The following is a 23,115-nucleotide window of genomic DNA, read 5'->3' on the forward strand; positions in this document are numbered from 1 at the left end:
CACTATTATTGTATTTTGTTTTTTCTTTTAAGCTACATCACTGGCCAGTATCCCATATTACGTATGTACATTCCTTATTGCTAGCGCTGTTCACCTATTTTATTCTGTAATATCTGTCTTTTTTTTTTACAAGGTTGGGGGAACACCTTGTTGGTGAATTGCAGCTCACTAACAGAAAGAGAGCACTTATTTTTTGTTTTTACATTAAAAAGTTAACACAACATAAGGACTTGTTCCATAAAAGCATAAAAAGTACTCATGTTTTGTGAATAAACACTATAAGGCTTTTTAAATTTTCAAATACAAATACTAGGTAAACAAAGTAAAAACAATAGAAGAGGTAGCGTCACTAGTAAGTGTCCACTAGGCTACAATAAAAAACAACTTAGAATAGTTTGTTTTTTTTTAAAAATGGCAGCCAGGGAGGGGTAAAGGAAGGGGAGGGGGGGGGGGCGTGAACAATCAGAGGGTGTAAATGGGTAGTGATAAAAATGACAGGAATGGGTGGATGGGCAAGATAGACGAGGAGGAAAAGTAGGAAGGGACAAGGGAGGGGCGAGGACGGCTTGTGCACGTGGAATGAGAGGTGGGTGTGGTCTGAAAGAGATGGGCGGGTGGAATGAACAGGAAGGGGAGAAGGATGGAGCTGACTGGGGGGAGCAAGAATGAGTGGAATGGGTGTGATATTTACAGTGGGCGTGGGCAAGGTGGAGAGGCCGGGGAATGGGATGTGGGAGAAATAGCGAATAGGATATGAGTGAAGGATGAGGTGGGAAGGGATAAGGAGGAGTGAGGATGGTTTTGTAGGTGAGATGAGAGGTAAGCGTGGACTGAGTATAACCAGAATAGGTAAAGAGTGAAAGAGATGGGTGGGCAGAAAGAGCAGGGAGAGGAGAAGGGATGGAACTGACTGAGGGAAGCAAGGATAAGTGGAATGGACGGGATATGTAAAGTGGCATGGGCAAGGTAGAAATGCAGGCGGAGAGGGCAGGAAATGGGATATAGCAAATAGGATGTAGAGATGGATGGGGAGGGGGAAGTGGGAAGGGGCAGGGGAGGAGCAAGGATGGCTAATGGAAGAGGGATAAGGTGTTGGTGTAATCTAAGTGTTAGGGAAGGGCGGGTGGAATGTGCAGGGAGGGGAGGAGGGATAGAGCTACCTGGGGGAGACAAGGGTAAGAATAAAGGTCATAATATGTGTAGTGGGCGTGGGCAGAGAGGGTGGGGAATGGGATGGAAAGGAATGAAAGTTGTATTGCAATAGGGATAGTAAACAGAAAAAATTGAAGATTACAGAACGAGATCTAAACTGATGTGGGAGTGTAATGGGGAATATAAGGGTGTTCTAAGGTTAGGGAGACATATATAAGGTATAGGTAAGGGGGATAGGGAAGGATATAAAATAAGACCTCTAATGTATAATAGAGGACGATAAATAAATGAAAATCAAATATATACGTACTTAAATTAAGTTTACATAGTAAAATATATCAATAATAGTGCAGGTAGATACAAGAAATAATATAAATGCACATGAGTAAATTCATAAAAATAATACTTGTAGATAAATATAGAAAGTCTTAAGGTTGCAAATAATAAGGTAACTTAAAACTTTAAAGGAAATTAAAAAGGTCAAAATCCACATTTAAGCCCTGTGGGACCAAGGTTTTTAAAAGAAAGACCCAAAACCTTTATTTTTGACATATAATCTTTTTTATATCTCCACCTCTTCAAGGGATCTTGCATTTTTGGATTCCTATACATTTTAAGTATTTGGGATTTTTTTCATGAATAAGGAAATGTTTGGACATGGAGTGGTTAAGATATCCTCTTATTTTAAGACATTGAGTTGTGATCCCGACATCCTGGAGTCCACAGGGGCATGCCAGTAGATATATTACATTTTTGGTAGTACAACAAATGCGATCTTTAATAGGATATGTTTTGTGCGTGATATTTGATGTAAAGTGAGTAGTTTTTGATTTTATGTTATGATCAGTTGTTTTACAAACAATACATTTATTACATCTAAAATACCTTTTGATTGGGATGAGAAAGATAAGAATTGGTTTGTGGTGGTTTTTGTGTAATTTTTAGTTAAAATGGTTCTAAAATTGGGAGCACCTCTTAAAATTATGCTAGGTTTTTCTGGAATAAAATCTTTAAGGATATTATTTTGTTTTAAAATATGCCAGTTTTTTTTTATGATATTCTTTACTTTGTGACTGTTATTATTGAAATTAAAAATGAGTTGTTATTAGTTTTGGGTTTGTAATCCAAGAGTTCTGACCTTTCTTTTTGTGATTCTGCCATCAGGGATTTGTCTAGGTCAATTAGAGGTTAATTTTTTTCAGTAAATTTCTCTTTAAAGGGAAACTCCATTGCAAGGAAAACAATCCCTTTTCCTGGCACTGCAGGTCCCCTCTCCTCCCACCTCCCAATCCCTGGTTGTCCCATGTCACTGCTTCTTCCTCCGCCGCCGCTCCTCCTCTGCATTACGTCGTTCGGTGGGCGAGACTGATCCCGCCTGCCGGCCGGGGAGACCTATAGGAAAAGCATTGAAAATGCTTTTCAATGCTTTCCTATGGGGAATTGAGCGACGCTGGAGGTCCTCACACAGCGTGAGGACGTCCAGCGACGCTCTAGCACAGAACATCTGTGCTAGAGACAAGGAAGTGCCCTCTAGTTGGTGCCTAGTAGACAGCCACTAGAGGTGGAGTTAACCCTGCAAGGTAATTTTTGCAGTTTATAAAAAATTGCAATAATTACACTTGCAGGGTTAAGGGTAGTGGGAGTTGGCACCCAGACCACTCCAATGGGCAGAAGTGGTCTGGGTGCCTGGAGTGTTCCTTTAAGATCTAGGGCTTGTTGTTTAAAATCTTCATTATGAGAGCAGAGGCGTAAGAATTGGCTTTTAGGTATACCGTTTAACCATGGTTTATGATGACAACTAGACTGATCGATAATGGTGTTGGTGCAAACTTTTTTAAAATAAGTTTTAGTGCTGACTTTATTATCATGGATAAAAATATGTAGGTCTAAAAAGTTAATACTACTGCTACTGAATTCTGACGATACCTTAGTTGTTAGTGTTAAGATGATTTTAAAAGGATTTTAGGGACTCTTCAGGTCCTTTCCAAATAAAAAAAAAGGTCACCTATGTATCGGAAATAGGTGCCTAGGTTTGCCTTCCAAGCGTGGTCACCCCAGATGGCTTCTGATTCCCATTCAGCCATGAAAAGAGTTTGCATAGCTTGGGGCAAACCTGGTCCCCATGGCCGTGCCTCTTTTTTGAATGTAAAAAGAATCTAAAAACCAAAAATAATTGTTGTTTAAAAAAAATTGAATGCCTTCTATAATAAAATGTATTTGTGTGTCTGAAATCTTATTTTCTGCTTTTAATGTTTTAAAAATTTCTTTGCAGCCTATGTTGTGGGGGAGGATAGTATATAGGGACTGAACATCAAACATAACTAAGATGAATTCTTGATGCCAAATAAAATTATTTAAAAACCTAAGGAGGGTCATGGAGTCTTTTAGGTATGACTTCATGGTTTTTACAGAGGGTTGTAAAATGATATCAATATACTCAGACAAATTGGACAGTGCCGAATTTATACCGGAGACTATGGTCTACCTGGGGGATTTTGTTCAGTTTTTTGGCAGAAAATAGATGACAGGAACTTTGGGGTGAGGTACATTAATATAGTAACATTCTTTTTTGGTTAAAATGTTAGATTTAAGGCCTTTTCGTAAAAAACAATCTAGAGTTTTCTTAATGGTTGAGGTGGTATCTGATGCTGGTTTCTCATAGACCATGGGGGTGTTTAATTGCTTGAAGGTTTCTTCTATATACATGGATTTGGAAAGTATAATTAAGCCCCCTCTTTTGTCTGCTGGCTTTATAATGATATTGTCATCTTTTTGGAGTTCTTTGAGGGCTGATTGTTCTTGTCGGGATAGATTATGGTATTGGTGTTTGTGGCTGTTAATGTTCTCAAAGTCTTTTCGGACTAATTTTTCAAAGACCTCTATGGAACCGGATTAAAAATTTGCTGGGTACAAAATGGAATTTGTTTTTAAATTAGTTGTAATTATGGATGGTTCTGTGGTATTTCCAGTGGGAGTGTGAATCAGGGAAGATAAAGTGTCTGTTGTTGGGTATTATTTAAAAAGAACCCTTTGAGTGTGTTTTTTCTGATGAATTTGTTTACATCTAGGAAGGCTTGGAAAGGTTGAAAAGGATTAGTGGGAGAGAATTTTAGGCCTTTGCTTAATATAGAAATCTGTGTGGAGAATAGTATTTTTGGGATACCGTATATACTCGAGTATAAGTCGAGTTTTTCAGCACATTTTTTGTTCTGAAAACCCCCAACTCCACTTATACTCGAGTCCATAATACAGACAAGGGGCTGTGTAGGAGGGGGCTGTCAGGAAGCGTTTACTTACCTCTCCTGCAGCTCCTGTCAGCTCCCCTGTCAGCTCAAAGTGTAAGTCTTGCGAGAGTCACGGGGTCAGAGCGTTGCCAAGACTTACACTGTGAGCTGACAGGGGAGCTGACCGGACCGGCGCGGAGGAGAAGGGTGCTGACAGGAGCTACAGGAGAGGTAAGTAAACGCTCTCTGCCAGCCCCCTCCACTGAACTGCCAATGCCACTGGACCACTAGGGAATGAGAGCCCCCCTCCTTGGCCAGCTAACAAGCAAGGAGGGGGGACGAAAAAATATATAAATAATAAAATAAAATAATATTTAAAAAATAATAATAAAATAAAAAATAATAATATAACAAAAAAATTATTAAAATAATAATTAAAAAAAATTATAAAAATGCCCACCCCCCCACCAAGGCTCTGCAACATACACACACACACACACTGCATCACACACCCTGCATCACACACACACACCCTGCATCCACACACACACACCCTGCATCCATACACACACACTGCACTCACACACACCGCACTCATACACACACTGCACTCATACACACACTGCACTCATACACACACTGCACTCATATACACACACTGAACTCATACACACACTGCACTCATACACACACACTGCACTCATACACACACACTGCACTCATACACACACCGCACTCATACACACACTGCACTCATACACACACTGCACTCATATACACACACTGCCCTCATATACACACACTGCACTCATACACACACACACTGCATTCATACACACACACTGCACTCATATACACACACTGCATCCATACACACACACTGCACTCATACACACACCGCACTCATACACACACTGCACTCATGCACACACTGCACTCATATACACACACTGCACTCATATACACACACTGCACTCATATACACACACTGAACTCATACACACACTGCACTCATACACACACACTGCACTCATACACACACACTGCATTCATACACACACACTGCACTCATGCACACACTGCACTCATACACACACTGCACTCATACACACACTGCACTCATATACACACACTGCCCTCATATACACACACTGCACTCATACACACACTGCACTCATACACACTGCACTCATACACACACACACTGCATTCATACACACACACTGCACTCATATACACACACTGCACTCATATACACACACTGCACTCATACACACACACTGCATTCATACACACACTGCATTCATTATATACACACACTGTAAATAAATATTCAATGAATATAATTTTTTTAGGATCTAATTTTATTTAGACATTTACCAGTAGCTGCTGCATTTCCCACCCTAGTCTTATACTCGAGTTAATAAGGTTCCCCAGTTTTTTGGGGTAAAATTAGGGGCCTCGGCTTATATTCGGGTCAGCTTATACTCGAGTATATACGGTAGATTAAAAATACCCAATGATTTTTCATCCTGATGGCTTATATTCTTTCCAGTCTTTCTCTTTTGAATTCTTCTCCCTCCTCTCCCTCCTCTAAACTGTGGCTCCTTTTTCGTGATTTTGATGGGTTAGGTGTTAAGGGGGGATATTTGAGTGTTAGCAAAGGCCTAAAATTGATTTCTAAAAAATGATCCTCGTTCTCGATTTCGGAGTCTATAGAGAGTAATTGGTATCTGTTGTGATGATTGCAATTGATGGGAGTTTTTGGTGGTCATCATTTTTATGTGAGCATCTAAGTCTTTGGGCTCTAGGGGGATGGTATGTTGGGTTATTCTGTGTGTAGGTGGGTTGGTAGTTGAGGTAGTATTCCTACAGATGGGATAGTCTTGATATTGTGGTGATGTATTGGGGTTACTGGTGTTGTGATGTGATGATTTGGATAGTTGTTGGGGTGATTGGTAATTGTTGTGGTGAGTACGTATGTTACTTGAGTTGTTACTTTTGGAATATTTATGGTGATTGGGTCTGCTCGAAGGGTGCCGAGGAATGTTGTAATTAAGTCTATCATTAGGTCTCTGTATCTCTAAATACCAGGTAGAGATGGTCAGAATAAAACCCCAATTTTTGAAATCTCAAATGATGCATAGTATCATTAAAACAGTAAAAATATAAATAATGTGTCTTTAACAAATACACAAGAGGGCTATAGAGCTAAACAACATGCAAAATAATGGACATATAAAAATGATCTTATCCATTTAATAGATATACCTCACTGCCTCACATGTAAAAAATAAATTACGTATGTAGTATAACTCTGTTTATTTTAAGGAATCTACACACACAAGGTTAAAAAGGCTTATATAGCAGCAAGTGGAATCTTACACGTTTTAAAGCTACAAGTAAATTTTGTCTCCAAGAAAGAGTCTTATAGCTCAACCAGGATCGCCGCTTGTATTGCACAGTCCCAAATTGAGTTCTCCTACACATGGTAGTTTCTACAGGTATAAGTATAGCAGGACATGCAAAAAAGTTTTATATAGCATGTTGTTTTAGCACACGATAGCCCTTTTTTTATTGATACCATGCATCATTTGAGATTTTAAAGATTGGAATTTTATTCTGGCCACCTTTACTTGGTATATGTATTTTATTGAAAACACATGTACTGTTTGCTGCTGTGCTGTACACTGAGAAAAGAGACTGCACAAGCTTGTCTGAATTCTATGTTTTTTTAACTTTTAAATGTTTTTGATTGATAAAATATTATTTTGGAGCCCCTATAATCCACCAATAGAACATAGAGGGACACAAATAGGTAACTACCTTTAGTATAAGAGGATATGGACTCCAAAGGACAGCATTTTGCACACACACACACACACACAACACTTCTCAAATTAAAGAGGAGATGTTTCTCTTTCAGACGAGGGTTCTCATGCCTTTCACCTTTTTACTTAATGAGTTTTAGGGTGTTCATTATACCAGAAGTAACAAAGAAACCTTTAAAATGTTAACATGATGAAAATTAAGTTCTCTCTATAAAATGGGTTACATGCTGATGTAACTATCAGGTAATCACAATGGAAGCTGTGATCACTTGATACTAGACTTGTGCACAGCAGGATATTTCAGTTCAGCTGAGCAATTTTTCCCAAGATTGATATTTTTATTGCAATGTTAGATGGTTGTCCACGTGACATACAGCTTGGATAAACAGCACCCATGAAAATAAAATTTGGGGAAACATTCGGGAATGCCAAGCCAAAAAGCAGAAAAAAAGTTAGTGTGCAAAACTGGCTACAATATTAAGTAAAGAACCTTGCAATTTGCACAGCACTAGCATTTGCACTGAAGAACACTACAGTTAAAATAATCTGTGTTTCCATAGAAATAAATTGAAAAAAAACACCCCTCAGTAAAAAAAAAAAAACATCCTATATCGATCAATCATAGTTGGTGTTAGTGTCACTGTCAGTAGCTAGGCAAGGGGAACATTTTCTTATAATGTTTTTAGAAGCCTGAGCCTATACACTAGCACTTGGTTGATTAATTGCTAAACATTGATCATGGAAAAGATGTCGGTACTCAATGTGATGGTTGGTTTGGTTGTGGTGGAGGTGGTGCTGATGGTGGTAAATATTAGAAATAATAATGACAGTAGGAATATTATGTGTAGCCCTGGTAGCAGCTGATGTTACAACTGTACCCATTGGATGAGTCAATTAAAAAGCAAACAGAGATGGCCATAGTTGAGAAGATGGAGAAGAGTGTACACTACCTGGAGAAAAGACTTGTGGAGCGCTACTTGTCCTCTCTGTAGTTTCTATGGCTCACCAATTATATACATGACCAAAAATATAGAAAGTATGCATGCAGTGGTGGTGGAAAATAAATATTATCATCACCAGATTCATCACCACCGAGACTAGACATTGGGTACATTATTTTGGTACTCTGCTGTTCAGTAAAGCATGTCTCTGATTTCACCAAAAAACTAGACTCTGCTCATCTCTCTCTTAGTCATCTATTGGAGGTTCTAGGTTCTATTGGAGGTTCTAGAAAGACTAGTGCTATTTGTAACAGTCCAGGTGTTTCTGCTATATGTACTCTCAGTCTGTGTTTTGAGAAAGCCCTGTATGCTTTAATACACACGGTTGAGTACTTAGTAATCAATTAGAACAGCATAAGGTCAAGAAAAAAACACATTTGCCTCCTAGGTGGTGAATAAGATGTAACGGACATGCTAGTTCCACTATCATGAGGCTGAATAGTGTATATAGTGGTGTTACTTGTGGTGGTGGCACAGGCAGAGATGTCAGCAGTATTCATGGCCTGGGAGTGTCAGCAGTATTCATGGCCGAGGAATTGTCAGCAGTACTCAAGCTTGAAGAAGGGATCTTAAGACTTAGAGAGGCCATGGTACTACTCCTGATGGTGATTTAGGAAACACAACCCTTACCCTCTCTCAATTTCTCCTTGTGATTAGGACGTAATAGTGATGATGGTGGCTTAATTTTTATTATTACAATAAATTGGGATATGAATGTGTATTGTGTAAACTAACACAACTTTATTTAGCAAAAATCGAATTTTGTGTTGAAAACATTTTTTTAAACAGTTAAAATAATTGCCACACTCTAAAGCAGTGAATAAAACTTGTCTAAATTAAACTAGTATTAAGCAGGATATATCTATCTTCAAATCAAAGTATGTGTAAATGGCACTTTGCCACTAGCAGTGGCTAGGCACTACAGTAACTTAATCAGTCTCATACTAGGATCAATGACCCAGGCTATCTCCCACTCAAAGCAGTAACCTAAACCTAACCAGTCCCCAACAAGGATCAATGACAGGCACAGAAAGGTTAAAACCACTAAATCCCTATCTGCTGGTCTGCCTCCCTCAATAGCTGAAGTCAAACTGTCTGTCTTCTAGAAGAATTCTGGTTGGAAGTATAGATTTTTTTTCTAAATGTTTTCCTTCTATTGGTCACCTCTTGCTTGATATGTGCATGTTCAGGTATCACAGTAATCTTTTGCTCAGTATTACATCCACATGATGATTCAGAAGTACAGAATTTGGCCAAGCAGCCGATTGATGCAAATTCAGCCGAATTTAAATCCAACCAAAGCCAAGTTTTACTTGATAACACTATTTCCATAGATACTAAAACCATAGGGATAGGGTAACACCTTTTTGCCCCACAAAAAAAACATATGTAAGCATTTCGCCCCTTATTTAACAGACAGAAAAAGTATTGAGTGCAAAAGCCTAATAATGGGTTTTGAACATGGCTATGAGATGGCAAAACACTTAAGGGGTTACGATGTAAAGATGTAAATGTTAACCTAAAAATACATACGTTTACACCATAGCTTTAAATTTGTAAAGCTGCAGTAATTAGAGATAGGTTAAAAGACTTTCAAGATGAAAATCAAAGAGAAACTTAATGGCCAACAAATACAGTACCTTATTTTACAAAGTGTTTTATGATTTAAAATGCTTATTCATCTTCGTTTAAAAAAAAAACTAATCAATAATAGCTTTTTTCTAACATAGAGTATTAATTTGCTTGCATGCAAGTTTCTCTTTAATATGTTCTCATACGTTCACGCTGGTTGTTTATCTGTACTCGTTTTTTCCATTTTACTTGTTTTTCACCAAATTATGACTTTATAGTTCTGTCGCAGCCAGACCAAAAACAGACTAACTAACAGAATGCAATTTTTTAGTTAAACAGTAAATTTTTACTTGAAATTGCTTTTTAGTCCTTTAGAGGTCATATATTGTCAAAGGATTTGAACATTTCAATTCTAAAAGTCAATATGTATTGATTGTGCTTGTGTGTTTAAGTAACAGGCATAATATTCTGACAAATCAAAAGAAAAGCATTGATTTCTTTTTTTTCTAAAGCAAAATCCATATGATTGATCAAATGATTGTAATATTATCTCATAGCTCCTATTTCAACTGTCTTCCAGTTATTCTCAGAACATATTATTTGAAAACTTTTTTTTTGCTTTATGCTTTTCTGTGCTCTATATTTTTTGCTTTATGCTTTTCTGTGAAACTGTGTGGTTGATTTCACTGTGGTTTTAGCAGCACATTATAGCGCCATATTACCACCACCCTCTTTTCTTTATATTTTAAAACTTGGTCACTTATTAATAATTGTACATAATGTACTGAAAAGAAGTTATATGTATAAACTCACGTCAATACATTATTTAAATGTACTTTAATTGCAGCTTTTATGTATATAACCTAATTTCAGTATATTATTTAAAATTATTAATATAAATTAATTATATATTGCATAAACAATCCACTAAAGTAATTGTTAGATTTAGTGACATTTGCTTCTGCTTTATTCTCCCCAACAAGGAATGTTTGTGTTGTTTGTGAAATAGTAGTACTCAGAGCCAGATTAAGAGCCCATTGGGCCTGCTGCTGACAATTATAATGGGCCTATTTACAGAATCTTATCAACAACAAAAACACAGTGACAGTGGTTCTTATTTAATACAACTGACTAAGAAACTTGTGAGAGAATAATGAATTATTTTTAGTATAAATTTATTCTTCAAAAGACCTTGCATAGGAATCAGCTAAGTCACTGAATCCCCAGTAGCCATGGATTTTAGCTGTAATGAAAACTTACACAATCTCTTATATATTTTTTTTGTTTGGTTAATAATGCCCTTTTGAGGCAACAAAGAAATTTCCATGCCAAGCCGCAGGGAGATTTAATGCAACAAAAAGGCAGCAATGTTTGGTCAAAAGATCAACATTGTTTGTTAAAACCAGGTCCAGACAAGCATCCTTTCTAGTTGGTGCTTGTACAAGTTGTGACATGAAGTTGTCATTTAACAAGTTCAAAACCATAATTCCTTATGCTGATCTACTAGTCCCTCTGTCCCAATTTATGCCTGGGTAATTAAAATCTCCAATAATTAACATGTTACCCAGATTTACAGCTTTCTCAATTTGCTCAAACAGCTGTTGTTCCTCATCAATATTAACGTTAGGTGGTTTATAACATATCCCAACCAATAATTAATTTTGCTTCTTTTGCCCAAAGCATATATTTACCCATAAAGCTTCCACTTTTTCTCATCACATTTTACTCGCTTGAGATTTGGCTTCAACTCACTGTTGACATACAAACATACCCCACATTTTCTGTTTTTTCTATCCTTCCTAAATAGTGTGTATCCACTGGCGTACATACCTCAGTCACAGGGGTCGCAGCTGCGACCAGGCCCGTCACTCCAGGGGGCCCAGCCACCCTGCGGACCCCTGCGACCGGGTTCCCGCTGCCATGTTTTGCGGCCCCGGCCCACGCGGCAAACTGCCGGGGCTGCACATGAAGGGGCCCATCGGGGGTCCCATGCTGTTAGGCACCCGATGGGTATGGATTTCCAGGGGGCCCAGTCAGCGCTGGCCACCTTAACAGTGCGACTGGGCCCCCTGTGATGGCATCAGACAGAGCTGGGAGGAAGTGACTGCCCCGGTCACTCCTCCCAGCTATCAGAGAGCTGTGCGGGAGGAAGGAGGAGGGAGTCAGAGTAGCCACCCGGCCACGCTACACTGAGTGACTGGCAGGAGGGAGCACTGTGCACCCACCTCCTGCCGGTCACTCCAATCTTGCGCCCATATGTGCCGCCTTATGGACACGCCAGCCCTGCGTGGTATCGATGGTGTCACCCCCTCGCGCCCCATGATGCACTCTGACATGTGCCGCCTTATGGACACGCCAGCCCTGCATGGTATCAGTGGTGTCACTCTGCCACCCCCCGTGATGCACCCTGGTGTGGTCCCGTACTTTACTGATTCATCAGTATCTTTGTGAGTTGATGTTATTGGTGGTCAACTGGTAAAAATAGCAACAAAATTAGAAACTTGTCGGTAAGTAGTAGCCACTACTAGCTACCAACTGTTGTTAACAGTGACAGCTTATGGTAGCTATTTACTGACAAGATTGTAATCTAGCCCCAAATCTTCTTTTTCAACATTTATACAATATTTTAACTGACCCTGTTCTGGTTGGAATTTTGTGAAAAACATATTTTTAATACTGACTATGTGTCTTGTTTAAAAATTGCTTACCTTTTTTTTTTCATACTTCATATATCACCTAAAGTGATTTACCTTAAAAGCTTAACACTAGATGTTTTCTGAGTTATGGATTGTTAGATTGTATCACTGTCATCAAATAATAATGAATCCCGTACTTTAAAGAAACAAACCAGCACTTTTCTTAAAATGCTTACTGAATGTGCAATTTTAAAGAGCTCTTGCTTGATTTATGATCCGAATCTGAAAGACAAGCAAATGTGTCCAATATAGAAACTATTTTGCCACTCTTGAGGAAATATGACAAAGTCATTTTTTTTGTTAGTTCATTTGGAGAGAATGTTAGGGTCAATGTATTTGCTGAGGATTTAGGATTTAGTATATGTTAAACTGGATCCAAATGTATTTCTAAAAAAAAGAAATACTGTAGCCATTTCTGTCAATTATTCACTGGTTTATACAGTATTCAATGTATTTATCAGAGCAAAAGTTGGTTGTAGTTGTACCCACATTTATAACTAGGGAGTTTGCAAACATCATTAAATCCCTACCTGGTAAAAAAAAAAAATAGAAAATATTTGTAATTTGTATTTGATGCATAAGTACAAGATGGTGGTCAAAGTATGTGTATAATTTACAGTTTTGTATTAAAATATTATATATACCAATGGATGATTTTAGCAGTAGTTATAAAACCAATAAACCAGCGATGATTGTTTGTTGTGTGTAAAGGGTATGGTATTTTGCCATTTTATTCTTTGTAAGACTTTCACAGGGTTTATTCAAGAAAGTATTTTATTGCACAATTTCTTATCGTGTTGCTCAAAGCCTGTCTCTGAAGTCACCAGGGGTACTTCTGCCCCTGTTTTCTTTTAGAATTTGATAGGATTTAACCTAAAGTTTTATTTCTCGGATAAACGTGAAATAAAATGTTTATATCAATACACAGCTTTACATATATGTGAATAAACCAAATTGATTAGAAAGAGATTAGGGAACTGTGTATAAGACTGATAGTCATCGAAAGAAAGCATAAAAATAATTTAAATGATAACTAACTATCTGAATTCAAGCTAAATAGACAACAAATTAACAATCAGACAATAGACAAAATCAATAAAAAATATTTAATGAGTAAAACAGAAGTTATACTATAGCAACAATATAATTAGTAAATCTTTAACTAATAAATTAAAACATAGATACAAGACAGAAATAATTAAAAAAAATTGTCATGGACAACCACATACATTTGTCACCACAAAGTATTTCCAATGCCTTTCTAATCTAGACTCAAATAAAAAATCCAACCAACAAATTAAATCTTTCCTGTCAAAAATCAAACTTCCAGAGATTAACTAAAGAGGAGTTAGACAATCTGAATAGGCCAATATCCTCTAGTGAGATAGTTGAGGTAAACGATACTTTGAAGCCTAATAAAGCCCCTGGGCCAGATAGGTTCATGTCTATCTTTTATCGTAAATTTCAGTCAGTAGTGACACCATTACTATTGAGAGTATTTTCCATTTTCCCAAAACAGGATAAATTACCTGAAGTATATCTCCAGGCTTCCATTCTTCCTATACCAAAAGAAGGTAAAGATCCTATAAAAACCTGTAATTATAGGCCCATCTCATTGATAAACTTAGATGTTAAGATCTATTCGAAGGTTTTATCACATCGCCTTAGGGGAAATAATACCCTCCTTAAGCAATGGAGATCAGGCAGGGTTCGCCAGAGGAGCTACTGATAACATCTGTAGAGTTCTGAACCTGATTAATAGAATTAATAAAAAAAAAACAAAGCTGCATTTTTGGCATTAGACACTGAAAGGGCATTTGATAGGTTAAACAGTTTTTGGTTTTACAATACTTTGGAATGATAGGTAACTTCAGAGACAGTATTATGATTCTTTACATAAACCCAACAGCAAAGGTTATTGGTCCAGCCATGGTGTCAAAATCATTTTATATTAAAAATGGTACAAGGCAGGGATGTCCATTCGCTCCTTTGCTTTATATTCTGGCTATGGAACCTTTAGCGGCTCTAATCAGACAGAAATAAGTGGTGCAGGCAATCTTGGGAGTCAAGTGGAGCACAAGATCATCCTATTTGCGGACAATGCTCTTGTTCAGTATCGAACTCAGCAGCATCCTATATGCTAACAGTATATAATTCTGACAAAGATGCTTGGGTTCTCATGTTGGGGAAGATAGGTTCTATATTCTGTTATTTACAGAAACTTCTTGTAGAAACAAGGTAATAATGCAAATGTATTTGCAGCAGATCCCGGGTAACCCGACTGTTTACCTCCACTAATTCCCTTCCTTCAGCCGTTCAGGAACCATTAAGAGACCCTTTTCCCTCCCCCCAGTAACTGGACGACACACACTTTTCTGGAGGTACAACACCATTTTATTGAGCCACACTCGCACTTTTATCCATGTCCTTGTGCAAGGGGTTTTCGTCTCAAGTCACCAGGGGTCATAACCCAGGAGCCTCTGTACCTGGGAGCCAAAGCACAAGAAAGGGGGTCATTGTACCTTTGTCTACCAGTTACAGTAAGCCCACCACACATGCAAGGGGTCTCTTACCCCAACTAACAGGGGTCTTCATCCCATGATCCTCTGTGTCTGGAAGCCAAGGCGCGGGAAAATAAACTGTCCCTTTCTCACCCAGGCACAGAAAAACCCGCCAAAGGCGTCCCCAACAGGGCAGCTTCACTGACCACTCTCTGTTCACAAGGATCCGGTGCTGAAACCTGCAAGGGAAGCGTCTCCTTTTGGGGTATGAATGCTCCCCCTGGTTGGCATTCATCTGTACAAAAGGGTGGCCACCCAGGGGAGCACTCATTAATTACTTCCCTTGTGGACTCACACTATGTTGCCAGTGCGAACGTTGCGGTTTCACACTTATGTTGCAAGTGCGAATGTTCTGATTAATTGGGGGGGGGGGCACATTCTAATGGGGCACCGGGGAGGTCCTCGTTTGTAAGACAAACTAGTCAGGAAGCAATCTATGAACGCTCCCCCTGGCTGGCGTTCGACTGAACTGTAGCGGCTACTCAGGGGAGCCCTCATTAATTGTTTCCCTTGCGGTTTCGCACCGATGATCAAGGTGAGAACATTCTATTTGAACATTCTAACTCGTGTTCTAAATGAGAAATGGAGGAGGTCCTCGTTCGGGAGATGACTAAGTTCCTTTCCTGGGAGCTCTCTCCAACGGGGAGGGGACACAGTATACCATCCTATAGGACTAGAAGAAAATACATCTTTGTAACCCATACTAGTAGCGCAAAAAGCAAATGTTCATAGAATAAAACGGAACTTGGCAAGTGCTCAGTATTAACAACACACGCATTTTTACATTACCTGTAATAAATGAGCATGTCATGTCATGAGGTTTCTACAAGTGAATCTGTTATTGCCCAGCCTTAGCAGTTAGAAACATTTGTCATTTCTGGTTGTCTAGGTCTAAGCAGTTGGTCCGAACTGAGAGGGTGCATAATGACAGTTTTTCCTTTCTTAAGTTAGCTATTTACAACACTGACTTTAATCAATGTATTGTAAACATTTAAACATTTGTATTCATTCACATATTTTCTTGTTTTTTTTCAGAGAGCAGATATAGCTGTCGCCCCACTCACCATTACTCTGGTACGAGAAGAAGTGATTGATTTTTCAAAACCATTTATGAGCCTGGGCATCTCCATCATGATTAAGAAGCCTCAAAAATCAAAACCAGGAGTTTTCTCTTTCCTGGATCCATTGGCCTATGAAATCTGGATGTGTATAGTCTTTGCATACATTGGAGTCAGTGTAGTTCTTTTCCTAGTCAGCAGATTCAGTCCCTATGAATGGCATTTGGAGGACAACGATGAAGCACGAGACCCTCAGAACCCTCCTGATCCTCCAAATGAGTTTGGGATATTTAACAGCCTTTGGTTTTCCCTGGGTGCCTTTATGCAGCAAGGATGCGATATTTCTCCAAGGTTTGTTCCATATCACTCTATCACCTTTTTGCATTTTATAGTCATACACTGATGCCATGGTGTATATATGTTACTTTCACAATCTTTCTTTGATTCAATTTTTATTTTTGCTTTACTTTCCACTCAACATTAAGCTTCATCATCAAAACATATTGTTTGCTACAATTTCCTATGTATAATTGGTATGATGCAAAGTACCATTTATACATGTGTGCTAAAACTTATATTCACCATGTTGAGACTGTAAAATGCATAGGGTCTTTGTTTTAGCAATGCTTGGAGGTCTACCGTGTTTTTGCTGCATATCTCATTTTACGGTCATCTGCTTGGTGCATATAACATATGCTGCTGTGTCAAAATAACAGCTGATTGCACTGATGCATGCAACAGCAATTTAATTAAGCGAGCATGCTTGTCATAATTTCATGTGCCACCCTTTCCATTTCTGTCATTGCATTGTGTTTTTCTGTGCTATCTGTTTGTGATTTTAATGTTTTTTTTTAACCTCCTGCTAATGTCATGAACCTAATCTTGTATTAGTCATGGTGGGTATCATTGTCCATAGCTGTTAAATCGACCATCTCCTTTTCTCTCTCAATATAAGATTCTGATGGGGCGCTCAGTTTTACTTTATATGAAAAACACCTTGCCGTGTAGAATACTGAATAAATTGGAATTTGTAAATGCCATAAAATTCTATAATTAGCTCCATTATTCTTAACTAGGCCTATGCCTGCTTCTATATCAGCCTATAGCTCTCAGTAACAATGTGAGCAACAGCATGACACATTTCATTGGTGTAGAAAATGGGGAAGCAGGTGAACCTCCAAATCCCAAAGTGTCCCGACGCTTGTGATCCATTTCATGTCCTTCTTGTTAAACCAATTTCTCTACTCTGTTTATTTTCATGTGTTGATTGCAGATTCCTTGTTTGTGGTTAATTTGAGTCCTATATGATCAATGAACCCCTGATCTGTTCCACTACTTTGATCCTCTGGGGTTTATTTTGCGTCTGCATTCTGCTTAATACTCTGTTACAAGAGGGACAGGTGAAAATCAATCCTCGAAAGATGGTAGAATCTCTTTCTGTAGTGCCCTATACTCTGTATCAATTGTCAAATATTTAAGAAGCCCTTGCTTTTATTAACACTTCATGTAAATGTGACATAATCGAATGCTTTTGCGATGACATTATTTTGTCAGTGGGATCTGTATAACAGGAGGGGATCAAAAAATGTAAAAGGTTATAAAGGCACACTAATTAAAAAAACATATAATATACACTAACTAAATCATATTTAAGTTACATTTTGCAAATAGGTTCTCACCACTCACTATAAATCATGTGTGAGTGTAAATAGACCAGTCATTGTGTACACTACTTAGTATAATTATTCATTTAGTTTATATATGTTATTAATATAGGGCTATTCTGACTCAAACAACACATATTAGGGATGTGTAATTAATCTGTAAGCTGTGATGAATTACTACGAATTACTAACACATTTCAGAATTAAAATACTAAGCTGGGAATGATCAATAATAGCTATTTTAAAAATGTGGCTGTTATAATCAACTTTTTGCAATATGGACAGTGGTAACTGTTTCACTGCTATTAATATTCCTCAAATACTGTCATGTTTAAACCTTGTGTCATATTTTAGAAAATGTATGACATTTTTAAAATTATCACAGAGTTGAATTATCTCAAGCATTGTATGCCTGCATTATTCTAGCATTATATACTAACCTTCTATGCTACACTGTTATACACAATTATTAGTGCTTGTACCTAACATTATACAAAATAAATAAAAAATACATACATTTTATTGAATCCAAAGCCTGTATTAATGCATAATGATTAAAGGGACACTATAGTCACCCAGACCACTCCATCTCATTGAAGTGGTCTGGGTGCAGTGTCCCTGTACAACTTAGTACTGCAATGTAAATCATTGCAGTTTTTGAGATACTGCAATAATTACATGGCAGGACTAAGACTGCCTCTAGTTGCTGTGAATCAGACAGCCACTGGAGGCATTTCCTGGTTGCTAATGGACTTTTAGTCGCCTAACTGATGCTAGATGACCTTATGCACTACATGAGGACATCCACTGTCAGTGAAATGCCCATAGAAAAGCATTAAAGCAATGCTTTCATATGGGGAGGGCCTAATGCGTTAGTGGCGCTCGCCACGCATGTGCATTAGCCCCCCATCGGATGACGTCAAAAGTAGCGGAGCAGTGGAACATTGGCACTGAAATCAAGTAAGTTTAGCTGCCCGGAGAGAGCCATAAGAGATAAGGGGACCAGAAAACTCTACAGTGTTCGGAATACAGATTGGTATTCCTAACACTATCAAATCCCTTTAAGACGTAAATTGCAGCCCAGCATCCATATTCAATTAATAAAGTTTTCTTTGTTTTGGGCAGTATAATATTTTCCATTGTTCTGCATTTAATGCTATCAGAGTTAGAAATCATTATCCATTTAAATCTTGTCTAAACTTGAGTTGTCCTCATTATCAGCACAATTTTAAGATCATACTCTATTCAGCATACCACCCAAGTGTCCCTGTTTAGGAGGAACAGTCCATAGTTTGGCAGCAATTGCATCTGTCCCTATTTTCTACCCTAATTTCTGCCTTTCCTAGGATTTTCATATTGTTGGTGTGTCTGAGTGTATATAAGAGCTCCACATACTCACTGTTTCTTCAAACTACAATAAATGTGTTTAAAAAACAGTCTGTAAATAAGATACATTGTTCTTGCTCTAAATTACATTTTAGTTGTATAAATTGTTATTAGTAAATCACCTAACATTTCTCAGAAAAGGAACACCCCGACTCACACCCCTAAATTAAAGTGTCCCTCTTTGTCTTTGTCCATTTGAAATGTTGGGAGGTATGATACAACATGGTTCAATCTTCAAATAACCTGATCTGCCTGTATGACCCCTTATGCAGTACAATGATAAGCAGTAATGTGTGTGATTAAAGGGATACTATAGTGCTAGCAATACAACGTTGTATTCCTAGCAGTACAGCTCCTTTGAGCCACCTCTTGCGCCTCTCACCTCCTTCCGTGTTCATTTAAGCTTGCTGAAACTAGGCATTTTGGGTATAGTGTATTTGTTTTCCTATCAGTTTTGCATTGTTACTTAGATTTAATATATTTGGATAAGCTTTTCAAATGATTTAATCATTTTTAATTGGGGTTACATCTAAAAAACGCTTACAAAACCTGCAGGTCTCTTGTCTCCTGCCTTTGCAAACCCTCATCTTCTAACCCCGCCCAGACTTTCTGTGGCTGTCCAATCACAGACTTCCCAATGCAGCTCAATGAAAAGTCCTTTCAAGAGAGGTGATCTGAGCAAATGATGCCTCTTGAGTTTAGCTCCACTTAGCTAGCAAACCAGGAATTAACAGGACCTGTTGTCTGCTTGAAAGCCAGTCATAAGGTTAATTTATGTTGAATTTCTAATGAAATCTGCACTTTTTGCAAAATTAAAAAAAAATAGGACACACTCTTCACGCATAAAGCAATTCAGCAAGCTAAAGTGCTTTAGTGATCTGGAATTTCCTTCTTAACTTGACAGTTCAACATAAGATATAGGGTTCTTTTCACTGAACAGATAATGGTAAACATATTTTTGAAAAGTATCAGAATGGTGGGATTGTGATCAAGTTAAAATCATTAGCACCTTATTGGAAGTCATTAACGTGTTAATAATTATAAAACAATAGATTGGCATTCACTTCTTAGTATCCAGCTTTGCTTCTGATTAATCGTACTTGCACATCACATTATGTTGAATGCCCAAACCTAGCTTTAATACAAGTAAGATGTTACTATATTTAGGGAAGCAAGAAGGGGCCAGGGGAGCTAGGTGCTGGTTTTAACACTATAGGATCAGGAATACATGTTTGTGTTCCTGACCCTATAGTGCTCCTTTAAATCTATGCCAATCAATGTCATAAGTTCTGCCTATGAATCTGACAGCCAGCATAGAGAAAGCATAGAGAGAAGAGGAGAGAGGCAGCCATGTATATATTTCTCTTCTTCATTAGCATTTCTTGTCCTGTCTTTGCCTTGTCTGAACTGGATTATGATGGCATGTGATAAATCTTACATTTAACCCCTTAAGTCCGGAGGGCGTACTATTACGTCCTTTTAAAAGCGGCTCTAAACGCCGCCGGACGTAATAGTACGCCCTCCGGTTTTTAGTAACTTACCCGGTCGCCGGCGGTCCCACGCTGGCGATCGCGGTTGGGGGGACTCCCAGGGAGCCCCCCCGCGGCACATCTTCCTCCTCCGGTGCCTCCCGGTCATGTGAGAGTGAGGTCCTTGCGAGGACCTCACAATCACATGGCCGGGATAGCTGGCTCAGGCATTGCCAGCAGGGGGACCAATTGTAATGACAGTTGGTCCCCCTGCTGGCTGAAAATAAAATAAAAATAATGTTAAAAGTGTAAAAAAAAAAAATTATACTTAGATCATATATATATATATTATATATATATATGATCTAAGTATATATATACACATATACATACACACACATACACCGGCTAGGTGTATTTTAATATTAATATATATATAATTATATATATATATTAATATCAAATTACACGTAGACTGATACTGATTAAATATATATATAATTATTGTTATATATATATTTAGAAATAATATAAAAAAAAAAAATATGTAAATACGTAAAAAAATAAAATAAAATAAATAATTAAAAATAAAATATTAAAAAATATATAGATGTGTTTTATTTCGTTCTAACTGTATTGTGATATTAATATATATATATTTATATCAAAATACATGTAGAACGAAATAATATATATATCTATATACATAAATATATACGTATATATCACTATATATATACCTATATATAAATAAAAATATTAAAAAAAAATATATATATATATATACGTATATATACACATATGTATATATATACATATATTAATTCTACACATATATTTATGTAATAATTTTACATAATTAGGTATCCTAATTAATTACAATTAGCGGGACCTGCCTGACCACCCATGCCGAAAGTATAGGGAATTTAATTTGCTAGCACTATATTTAACCCTATAACTTTCCAAGACACCATAAAACCTGTACATGGGGGGTACTGTTTTACTCGGGAGACTTCGCTGAACACAAATATTAGTGTTTCAAAACAGTAAAATGTATTACAACCATGATATCGCCAGTAAAAGTGACGTTTTTTGCATTTTTCACGCACAAACAGCACTTACAGGGACGATATTATTGCTGCAATACTTTTTACTGTTTTGAAACACAAATATTTGTGTTCAGCGAAGTCTCCTGAGTACAACAGTACCCCTCATGTACAGGTTTTATGGTGTTTTCAAAAATTACAGCGTCAAATATAAGGCTTGTGTTTAATTTTTTTCACATTAAAATTCGCCAGATTGCTTACGTTGCCTTTATGACCCTATGGTAGCCCAAGAATGAAAATTACCCCTATGATGGCATACCATTTGCAATAGTAGACAACCAAAGGTATTGCAAATGGGGTATGTCCAGTCTTTTTTAGTAGCCACTTAGTCACAAACACTGGCCAAAATTGGCGTTTTTTGCATTTTTCACACACAAACAAATACGAACGCTAACTTTGGCCAGTGTTTGTGACCAAATGGCTACTAAAAAAGACTGGACATCGCTTATTTGCAATACCTTGGGTCGTCTACTATTGCAAATGGTATGCCATTATGGGTGTAAATTTATTTCCTGGGCTACTATACAGTCTCAAAGGCAACGTAACCAATCTGGCGAATTTCAATTTCAAATGTAACACGCTATATTTGACCCTGTAACTTCCCAAAACACCATAAAACCTGTACATAGGGGGTACTGTTTTACACGTGAGACTTTGCTGAATACAAATATGTGTATTTTATTGCAGTAAAAGCAAACAGTATTATGACATTGACAGTTAAAATGTCATGTAGAACGAAAAAAATCAAAAAAAATCTTATTTTGTCCCATTTTTTTCATATTAAATTATGTTTCATAGCTAAATATTTGATATTAAATGAAAGCCCTGTTTCCCCTGAATAAAATGATATATAATAAGGGGGGGTGCATTTAATATGAAAGAGGTGAATTACGGTTGGACAGACATATAGCGCAAATGCCAGGTTTTGTTTACGTTTTGTTTCGTTCACAACTTGTACATTTGGCTGCGGTGTTAAGGGGTTAAAAGAGCATCTCATAAAAAATGGTAAACACATGTTAAAGATTTTATTTAATGGTGTAAATTCCAGAGAAGTGACAATATTACTTTAAAAAAAAAAAAAGATATTGATATCTTTCCATAAAGTGGAAATACACAGGAAGCACATGTGGAGTATGCAAAAAAAAACAAATGGGGAAATATCTAGGAAAAAACTAATGTAAATATATTATGTTTTTCTCTATTTGGTGCAGTGTGTATCAGAACTATACTATAAAATGATATATATTTATTTTACATATCTATAGCAGCAATATTAAGATTATTCACTCAATTGACACCAAACTATTACAGTAATTCAAGAACACACGATAGAATTCTAAACTGCTCATTTATCACATTACTATTTCTGTCATGCTAGAAAAATAAGACAGCTTC

At 37.5% G+C, this 23,115-nt stretch overlaps 1 protein-coding gene across 4 annotated transcripts in view; it reads left to right on the top strand.

Moving 5' to 3' along the window:
- The window catches only part of GRIA3 (glutamate ionotropic receptor AMPA type subunit 3), a 306,497-nt gene that overhangs the window by 248,560 nt on the left and 34,822 nt on the right, over positions 1-23,115 (top strand). For 3 of the 4 annotated variants that reach the window (XM_063432104.1, XM_063432102.1, XM_063432103.1), the window contains exon 11: positions 16,073-16,446. In XM_063432104.1, the coding sequence (XP_063288174.1) occupies positions 16,073-16,446 (374 nt within the window). The remainder of the gene's footprint in view (positions 1-16,072; positions 16,447-23,115) is intronic. The other variant, XM_063432105.1, reaches the window with a different exon arrangement.

Source organism: Pelobates fuscus, chromosome 9 (genome assembly GCF_036172605.1).
Source record: "Pelobates fuscus isolate aPelFus1 chromosome 9, aPelFus1.pri, whole genome shotgun sequence".
In the NCBI taxonomy this organism is placed as follows: Eukaryota; Metazoa; Chordata; class Amphibia; order Anura; family Pelobatidae; genus Pelobates; species Pelobates fuscus.